Here is a 10887-nt window from a genome sequence, read left to right as displayed (position 1 = left end):
CTTGGCAGCCATTTATCACCCAAGCCGTGTACAGCTGCCTGACGTGTGTGTATAAATGTGTGTGTCTGGTTTTGGTATATTTGTATATCCTTCCAGCAGCAAACCAATGCTTAAGTGCACCTCACTGATTTCGTAGTAGTGCTTGTCTGTGTCTGTCTGTGTGTTTATATATAAAACATTACTGTCCACATAAACATCTATGTGTTAATCACAGCAATAATATCTGCAAATTAACTGCATCAACGGTTGTTGTTCCGGCCAGCCACATTCTGTATCCACATGGGGACCTTAAGTTTATGCCTAAGACAACGCTGTAGAGGATGAGAGAAAGTAGGATACCTAATACGAAACAGCCCACTATACATTTCCATACATTTACCTCACAATTTTTAGTGTCCTAAGGAGTTTCGGTTGAATTTCACATTTGATATGGTACATATGCTAAAGCGAATATATTTGTGGCGTCATAATCCATGCCGTCGTAATCTAAGCTCTATATATATATATATATATATACATTCTTATGCTCATTCATTAAGTGAAAAGGGGAGGTAATACAATATAATCTGTATAGTATATATAAATATACAATATACTCTATATAGTATATATTTCTATAAAAGTTTTGACATTTGGAATAAAAACTGGTGTAGGCAACTTTAAAAGCTACATTTTCCAGGTTTTTGCTGCAAAATTTGGCAGATTAGTTACTACATACTCTCCTACCTGACTCCTTTTTCAAGAAAGATTCAATTGTTTTTGGACCATAAATGAAGTCCCTAACGCCTGACTGCAATATTCTTCCTTGTTTTAAAAAGGTTCTATCTCATATAGGCTCCTTTCTTCGTCAAAACTTTTAGTCACTCGAAAATATTTTGTCCTATTCTCCAATTACCACCACCACTTTAGAAACTTTACGTAGCTTTTATTTCTGTTGAGTTGTCAAAACTTCGTTTAATTTCACTCGCAAATCTTGCAAAGTCTAGACATGCCATATACATATATAGATATAACCATAACCATAGGTATATAAATGAATGCATAGCTTGGGCGCAAGTAATTTGATTTTTGCCAGAAATAACACAGAGTATACTTCGCAACATTGTAACATTACGCATACGCCTCATTAAACGAGCGAACTGCCCAAAAATAAACAGGCGCTGACAATGAATAGCAAAAAAGAGCAACGGCCATGCAATAAATTTCACAAACAGAAAAAAAGCTTCAAGAGTCCAAAACAAAGTGGCGGCAGTCATAAAAATCTCTTTAAATAAACTCCGCATAGACGCAAACACACACACCTAGACGGTAAGAGCCGCAAAACTGATTATACGCATGAGTATGGGCAAAGGTGGGTCTGAAACGAACAGAGTTGTAACGCACAGAGTCCTGGGCAGAGTGCTGCGCCCACGTGTCTGCATCGTCTGTCATCAACAAACTGTAAAATAGCCTCAAGCCAGATAAAAATCAATTAATTACGCGTGCATGCGGCTGTCCGTCCCAACTACCCTTAGCCTAGCCCCTTATTGCTGCACTGAAGCGACGCATCATGGCACAGTTGCCAATACACACGCATACCTGCACATGCACACACACACTCACGGGCATATATATGCTATATACATACATCGGCACACTGACAACATTGTAATTGTGTTACGATTACCCAGCGTACATCACGCGCCAAACGCGGCAAATTGCATTTGCATATTAGCGTCAGAGGAGCCAGTCGAGCGGAGAGGCAGAGAAGCGGAAACGAAAATAGGATTTAGTGCCTGATTTAGGGCCAAACGCTGCTCTCCTGACAATTTGCATTGGACATTTCATTTTAAATGTTTGCCGCCGTTCATAATCCAGCGTAATTGCCAGGCAGGTGGCCAGGTGGCCAGGACTGCTGCAGTGATGCGACTGCATCTGCATTTTGACCTCACAAACATACAAACACAGTCATACACACACACACGCAGGCTGCCTGCGTGTGTATTTAACCAATGGGAAGGCTGACTCGGCTTATGGCTGGCATTTGGCCAAGTGGCAAATACGATAATTAAATTAAATTGCTGCCACAAGCAGCACAAACAAATCAAATGGCAATTCATCATTCGAGGACATCGTAGATATATGTGACCTGGACAACAGACTGTACGTTTGTTGCCTTTGTTGTTATCATTGTTATAAACTGTATTTAAATTAATTATACACACACACTATTTGCTTATGTCATAAAATTGACCAGCTGATGTGTTGCTCTGAATTTGTTTTTAAATATGCGAGTGTACAATATGAGGGGAATAAAGTTAACTCAGTTATTCTTTGATTTACTGTCTGCATTGAGACCTCGCTGCGTATGTGTGATATTGGTGTATATTGAGACAATGCTGCGTATGCGTAATATTTCAGACATTTACCTGAATTGTTCCACATTTCACTTCTACACTGAATTTAAATGGAATTCGTCCGAAATAAAATGTCCGAAATAACAAAAATAATAAGAAATGTTATTTTCGTTAAATTTGTACAAGCAAACCAAAGTGGAATAAATTGGAATTCATTTGGAATTTGTCTTTTTAAGCTTTGGCAGTCTATTAAGAAGAATTTCATATTGTACGCATTGCCTTTTCGGCTGAAATATGCATTAATTAAGTGCAATTGCATTAAATTCCTTCGGCTAATTGGTAAAAGCAATTAGGGTAATGAACATTAAATTAAATGCAAATTATTAACTACGTTATGCATTTTTAACAAGCAGCAGCCACTATTTCTAAACAAATTAAGAGTCGACCACAAAACAATGCCATGAAATCTTGTATCAATTTGATATTCCCTTTATGCTAATACTCATTGAAATACCATAAATTGCAACAAAGTGAAATTATTATTTTCCCACTAATAATTGCTAGTCAAAAGACCAAATGGAGCGTATGAGCATTTGCATATTTGAAAATAGTAAATACAATTTAACATTATTGTTATTGACCGCAACTTAATTGAATTGTTGCGTATACGTCACGTAGTCAAGGCGATTCCGAGTGCCCTGTGTCAATGACAATTAATTCAAATAACACCAAAACTATTTGAACTATGTACACAATAATGTGCTTACAATAGCACACAATAACAAGTATCCTCAATTAAGTGTCGCTGTGGGACTCACCGACAGCAGCAACACTAAAAGCAGCAACTATTGCCAGTTGGCGGCGCATGAAACTAAATTTGATTATTAATTTTGACTGGCTGAAAATTTGCATAAATTAGTTTAGCTAGACGAGCAGCTGTCGCTGTGTATATGAGCCCCAGTTTAATTATTTATAAATCACATTTCGACTGCCTGAGTGCGGCAGCAAAAATATCAGCAGCCGCGTTCATTGGCGAGCGCCGAACAAAATATTTAAATAAAGGCGGAGCCACTAAGAGCGTAGACAATCTGTTCGCCGACGATGTTTCTCTCTTTCTAAATTTTTCATATTTGTCTTCTCTCTCGCTCCGTCTCCTCTCTCCCTCTCTCTCTCTCTCTTTCTGTCTGGTAGATCGTTGCTTTTGGGTGGGCGTGTGCTAGAACATGTTAGCTGCTAAACACCGGGCAATTAGCAAATCAACAGCAGTTGACAGCCGTCCCGGGGCAATGCGGGCATCTTTTGAGTTATTTTGTTTAAAATGATTTTTGTCATACATACACACACAGATATGTACATACATAAAATAGCGGGCCGCAAATCTTCAGATCTTTGAAGTGACTTGCTGCAGGCAACTTAGGCTAAGAGTCTTACTAAAAGCAGCTAAACCAGCTCACTTAAGAGCCACGTGGACGGCAAATCGACTCAGCATTTTGACAATCGACACAATAAGCCAATTAAAAGCGCTAAGCATAAAAAACGAGCAATGGCAAGATCTGATTCCCACTATCCAATACCAAATTAGTAATAGCAGTCTCGTTCTGGGCCTACCAATAAACTTAATTTATACCAGCTGGCAACTTGTTCAGCTATGCTTAAAATAAAATTTTAAAACCGCAACACATCAAATGCGAACAGCAAAACTACAATTCAACTAAGGAGCACCCTATAAAAATACCTAACGGGGGGTATCATAAAACTTAGGAAACATCCATAAAAAAGATACAAGCTGACATATTTGATATCATAAAGAATATATATAGATATGCATATTAGTAAACAACTTCCAAGGCCTTAACTTTTGAGAGAGTTGCGCATCTGATCGTCGTGTAATATTTTTCTTAAAAAACAGGCATTTATTCAGTTTTATTTAAATGATTTCCATTGAAATTTCCATATTATGACAGATTATCAGGAGTGTATTTAATATAATCATTTTTATTTCGAATGATTAATATGAGTATATATTAGTATATTTAATTTAATTTATGAGTATGCCAGCACACACACATATATATATATATATTCGTAAATATGCAACAGTTTCTATTAAAACTATATATATATTTACATTCATGCAAAAAATTTCAATAGAAAATTTCTATTGGAATTTAGTCATGTATGTTCTACAAATTTGAGCAATATATATTTAAACACTAGTCAATATATGAATGAACAAATATTTTTGCCTTGAACACTTTTAGAATAAGTGTAAAAAAAGTGTATATAATTTACTGCAAATGTATGAGCCCTTGAAGTATATATGTTCTAGCTTTGGCCTGACTGGTTGTTTATCTTTATACATCTATATATGACTGTAAAACACGCGGAATTCAAAAGCGCAAAGGTTTTCAGAAAAATAAAAAATTCTACCACAAGAGCAAGCCTATAATAAATTGTGATTTCCTCTTCATCAATCAATTTCTGCTAAAATCAATTTTGATTACTTATTCGTTTAAACATCGTTCAGGATTCAATGAGCTCAATATTTGGTATGAGAGTTCTCATAAATATTCATTCATCAGCTGCTGTCGAATGCATTTCAAAAAGCAGATTAAGAGGTATCTTTCCGGTAGTCCTTGCCACTGTGCCGCATTCTTATTTGCATTGCGGCCGCTTTTTAATTTCACACATGACTTCAAATCAGAAACAGTTTCCGCTTTTGTGACCGGCTGCAATTAAAATTCATTTAGCTGCAGTCCGCAATACGCATACAAAACTAAAGTAGTGTTAATATGAAACGTCTTTCTTTTCTTTCTCTAAAGTCAATATTTATTCAATTGTTTTGCTATGCAGCTGCGCTGCAGTTTGGCTTTGAGACTGTGCACGTAGTCAGATTAATGGCACGAGCACCACAGATAATAATGCCAAAACAAACAACTACAGCAGCGGCGGCAGCAGCAGCAGCAACAAGACTTTGTATAATTATTACAAATAGCACATAAAATATGTTGCATAAAATGGTATTAACTGCAATTTGGTCAGCATTTTCGTTCATTAGCAACAGCCGCTGCCCAAAATACATAATGCGATAAATTGTCGGGGGTGGTGCAGCGGATGGTGCAGTGAGCGGTGCAGGAAGTGCGGGCAGTGCCTCTGAGACTGCCTGGGGCATTTGGCATTGTTGCCATTACGCATTTTGGCAGCAGTTGCATTTAAGTCTATTTAATTAATAATTGCAAAATAAATCGAGTCAAATGCACCCAAGCACACACACACGCACACCCATGAAGTTGTGTAAATGTTTAGGGTAAGCATAATTTTGAACAAGTAACAAGAGAACGATAAAGGCCTACCCTATAGGTAGGTAGGTTGTTCGTCATTTTTATTCGTAGGTAATTAAAACCCTCTAACATTCTTATAACATCCAAATAACATTATCATAATATTCTCTTAACATTCTCATAACATTTAAATAACAGATTAAAAATACTCTCAACATTTGCGTAGCAGTCTTCTAGCGGTGTATTAATACCTTCTCATAACATTTCCATAAGACTCTTATTAAATTTTCTTTAAAAAATTTAAACATTTCTCGTCACATTCCCTTAATAGTCCCATAAATCCTTATAACAATCTCATTTTTTATACTCCCAGTCGAATTCAATCATTCATCATCAGTCTCATAATATTCCAGTAATATGTCCATCCCCTAAGCATATAATTTTCATAATATTGAATTAACATTCTCAGAACATACGCATTAAGTCCTATAAAAACTAATTTTTTGTAAGTAGAATATCTCTGCCCATTGGAGTACAGAGTGTGCAGTGATTATGTACTGATAACCTCTTCAACTATATAACCCCACACACAACTTGTACAGGGTATACTGACAGTCAACGCCAGTGATTATGTTATTAATTAGTAATGTCATTGCAATGCGCATATTTGCATGGAACAAAGTGATTTACGGCACCGGCAATATGCGAGTACACAGATGGGGATATGGAAATCGAGGTGAGGCCTGCATTAAGGCTGTTTGGCTTCATTTGTCTGTTTGTACTAGCTACATATTTGATTGCAATGCAAGTTACATAATTGCCATTAGGCAAGCTTGTGTTAGGTTAAGATTGACAGCATTAGCAGAGAAAGTGAGAATTATCTTCAAATTATTACATTTATTGGTTCCATAACATACCAACCTCACGACTGAACTTTACTAAGCAAAAACTAAGGACTAATCAGGCAAAGCCGCAAGCAATTATCATATTTTTTTTTAATGCGAAACACGAACTAACAAAATATGCTAAATTACACATAAAAACATAATTTGTTCAGAGAGCAGCAGCAAAAGAAAATGTTGAATTTTTCTTGGCACGCAAAAGCAAAACAAAATTGTGCTGCAAAGTAGTCGTTAGCATTAGAACGTGCGGGGCGAACGCGCCAAATTCTTTCCCTGAGCAATTTAGCTTCTCATTGTTGGATCATAATTATACCGCCACCAAAAGCGCACAGCGGGTATATTGGGCTACACACACTAACCCCTTCAACTAAATATTTCAAGAGCTTGGCACAAAATATTTGTTAAGTCTTCTAAATTCCACATTTTATAGACTTACAAAACTGAAAACGAGGAACGGGTATTCCTCCGTCGTTCTTCGTCTGCGCATTCCTTGTGGCACGCTGCTTTGTGATTATTTTTAAAAAGTATGCATCAAATGCGTTATGAAAATTAATTATACTAACACACACACGTATACAGATACACACACACACACACACAGACAAGTAGCTTGCGTGCCAATAAAAGCCGCAGCCATTTTGAGTTTATTAAAGGATCACTGAACGTTAATGAAGTTTTGTGGCATTAGTAAATATATAGGAAATACGCAAGCTAACAAAAATTTGTTGGGATGTATAAAACTAAAGATTGCTTGAAATTAATATATGTTATAGTTATATATTATAGCAGCTGTATTAAGGTAATTATAAATATGCTAAAAGTATATCTATATTACAGGACTTCTAATGTATCAAAATGTGCTTCGTGTTGAACTTTTATTTTCCTTGCAACTAATACAGACCAATAGAACTAGAGTGGTCCGAATTGTTATCTTTTTCCAAAATGTTGAAGTTTTAGTTTCCGATTCCAATTCAGCAACTCCAACAATATACAGTTACTACAAATATATGGTCACTGAATCCTTCTCACCTGTGCCTTCTGCTGACTGGCAGCTGCCTTTGCCATTCCCCAGTTGTTTTAGCTTCAGTTTTTAAACTGAAGCCTCAGCGCACATTTAAATGTCAATAAATCATAAGAGAACACTTTAGGGAGAGGGCAAAAGAGAGAGAGAAAGAGAGAGGGAGAGAGATAGTGTGAGGGAGGAATCAACTTTTCACTTTAGACGACAAAGTTTTTGGCTTGTATTTTTAGAAATTGATGTGGGTATGTTATTGCTTGGCTCAGAATGGGGTCTTACCATGGATCACAACAAAAAGCAGCATTTTTATTTATGATTGGTAGAGCTTTGGATTGCTTTGGATTATGCCAAAGGAATTAATCAGTGAAATGTATGCAATAAAAACTGCCACACGCAATTAAAAGAAACGCAATGGGTAAATTAGGCCAGACACACATTAAAAAATAATCAAATAATTAAATGTAAGTAGTGCGCGGCATGAGCCCAGTGGAAAAAGAAAGCAAATGTGGCCGGGAGATGCCCGCATAAATATAAATATATATTTCTATACATATAGAAGTACGTGTATGGCCCATTAAAATAGCCCATTTTATGTACAAAAATGATGCTTTGGATAGCCATTAAAATTGCTCATAAGGTAAACACGGCGTTGTTTTATTGTTTATTAACGAATTAATGCACAGGCGCGGGCATAGGAACGGGCACGGGCACGGGTACTTGGATGAGTAATTGATCGATTGTATATAGCCAAAGTGTAATTACGAGCGGATCGAGCAAACCTACTGCCAGCCATAAAAGATAGCTAAACAGAGACCATTGGCAGCGCTCATAATCCATCTTCATCGATAAAACAAACAATTTGCGCACACATCAATCCATCGACAAGTACATTTCATTGATGTGCGTCTATTTTCGTAGAGCGTACTCGAAATTCGAAATTCGGAATATTTGGCAATCAATTAATTGATTTTCAATATGGGAAATAATTTAACGCATTTTCAATTTCTATTTGTATACTTGAGCGTTTCCTCCACGCTCATTGGCTAAGTGGAAAAAAATGGTTTATTTTCTTTCCCATTTTTTTTATTTTTCAATTTTTTCTTCATGTTAATTTCATCATTTTTACGGTACGCCGGCAAAATGAGCATGTCATATGACGGCATCTATCTTTGGCGCTTATTTTTGCTTCATATTCCTCGAGCATGTGCGTGTGTGTGTGTGTGTGTGTGCAGACATGCCGCTGAAATACTAATTATGTGCGCGATTTAAATAGATTTTTCATTTATTTAGCTAGGCCATCATTTTGGATGAAATGGAAATAAGAAGCAAATGTTTTATGTTGCGCCATTGACGCTGCCCACAGCAGCAGCTCCTCGTTGCCCAGTGCAACATAAAGCACTACACACACACACACGCACGCACACACACATACATTGCCAGTGGAAGTGGATGATAGGCGGATTCTGCATTTTGACAGCCCCACATCATTTCAACTTTGCTTGTTTTGAACTGTAGCTGTAGCTGACGTAGCGGAAGTGTTTGCGAGTGGAATATGCGATACATAATTTTTAATTATTTGTTTTACGCACTCTAATAAGGGCAAATGAGGCATAAACATTGCCTAATTATAGCTAACTGACTACAGCTCGAGCTCACTCTGACTGACTCATAAGTAGTCCAATAGTTCTTGAGCGAAGCACATAATAGAGCATATAAATGTGAGCGATAAACCGGAGATTTCACTGGAATCAAAGCAACTTGGCTGGAAACTTTATATTGAACCAGTCTATTGATATAGAACGCCCTTTGCCTTGTTCCTCGATAATTCCATGTAATCTGTACTCTGTCTATAGAACTCCAAAGGCCATTAATATTCAATTTGCTCTGAATAGCTAGTATTCTTTAAGGCTCTTAAAATTCTATAAAAAGAATGTGATAAAGTTTAGATAAATGCTATTGACTGAAGAATAGAATTTCAAATTTCTACTTATGGGTCACATAGTACCTAATTTTTGCAGGTTTTGCTTTTTTTGGGAATTACGTTTTTTAAATGACAGCTAACCTACATAATTAATGTTATACAATACAATAGTTAATAATAATAATAGGTGATATAGAAAACTGATCTAAGTAAAGTTTTGTTACGATTTGCTCATCACTCTGGGCTGGCAGAGAGCTGAGTTTACGCTTCAACTACTAAAAATATAAAATTGTATATTTAAATTCCTAAATTTTAATATATTTTTACCTTTCTGTTTATTTGCAGGTAAAAATTTGGTTTCAAAATCGACGCACAAAGTGGAAAAAACAGGATAATGTCACAAACAACGAGGCTGCCGAGCATAAATCGTCCAGGCCCACCTCAGCCGAGCAACAAACCAAAGGCAACAACAACAACAGCAACACTGGCGCTGCTGATGATGGCGGCTGTCAGCCTACGTCCATCACGGCCAGCAACATGGAGGCTACACCAAAGAAGGCGTCCAATGGCCAAGGGGATAAATCACGCGGCAACAACAGTAGCAACAACGGATCAACACCAACTAAAAGCGGCAGCGGTAATAATGAAAACAAATTGCAAACAAAGCATGCGACGACCAAAATTAAAAAGCAATTGAATGCATTGCTGGAGAAGACCGCAAAAGCCGCAAACAGCCCGGCAGCAGCCAATGGAGCTGGCGTTAATGCCACCGATTCCACACCGATTGCTGGCAATCACAGCAATAGCAACAGCAACAGCAACAGCAGCAGCAACAAAGCAGCTGAAAAACGCAATGCGAACAGCAGCAGCAGCAACAACAACAACAACAATAGTATTGGTGAGGCCTTCCACCACCATCGGCTGCACCAGCACGCCATACCGCTGACGGTGGAGCCGGCGGCACCCTTGGAGCAGACTGAAAAGCTAGAGATCAAATTGGAGGAGTCGCCAGCGTTGAGCTTGCAGCGAGCAGCTGTGGCTGCTGCAGCTGCACAGGAAAACGGACGCAGCTCACCATCCAAGGCATTGCTGGCTGAAATGGACTTCGAGAGCAAGCTAGCTGCCTCAAAGATATCGATTGCCCTGGCCATGGCCAATACGAAGCTGCAGGGCGGCGCCATTCAGGATGCATCGGAGATAAACGAAAGTGAATCGGAGGATGAGGAGACGGCCAGCGAGCCGGGCACATCCACCGAGGCACAAGATTCGCAGGATCACGATGTCCAAATGGGCTAGGCCCAACTGCCCCCGATCCCACAATTCACACCAAGCCAGTCAAATTAACTTGTGCCAAAAAAGTCGAATATTGCTCAAGCACTCGGCCAGCTCTCACCCAAGATTCGTTTCACTTGATGTGTCTGTGTGTGCT

The 10887-nt window shown here is 38.0% G+C and overlaps 1 protein-coding gene across 4 annotated transcripts in view; it reads left to right on the top strand.

Moving 5' to 3' along the window:
* LOC111601498 (homeotic protein labial) overlaps positions 1–10862 on the top strand; it is a 40897-nt gene extending 30035 nt beyond the window's left edge. For all 4 annotated transcript variants that reach the window (XM_023318089.2, XM_023318088.2, XM_023318090.2 and 1 more), the window contains one exon: positions 9804–10862. In XM_023318089.2, coding sequence (XP_023173857.2) covers positions 9804–10754 — 951 coding nt within the window. In that variant the 3' untranslated portion in view covers positions 10755–10862. The remainder of the gene's footprint in view (positions 1–9803) is intronic.
* Positions 10863–10887: the final 25 nt, after the last annotated feature.

Source organism: Drosophila hydei, unplaced genomic scaffold (assembly GCF_003285905.1).
Source record: "Drosophila hydei strain 15085-1641.00,03,60 unplaced genomic scaffold, DhydRS2 tig00000063-arrow-pilon, whole genome shotgun sequence".
NCBI lineage: Eukaryota > Metazoa > Arthropoda > Insecta > Diptera > Drosophilidae > Drosophila > Drosophila hydei.
This window is presented reverse-complemented; position numbering and strand designations above follow the sequence as displayed.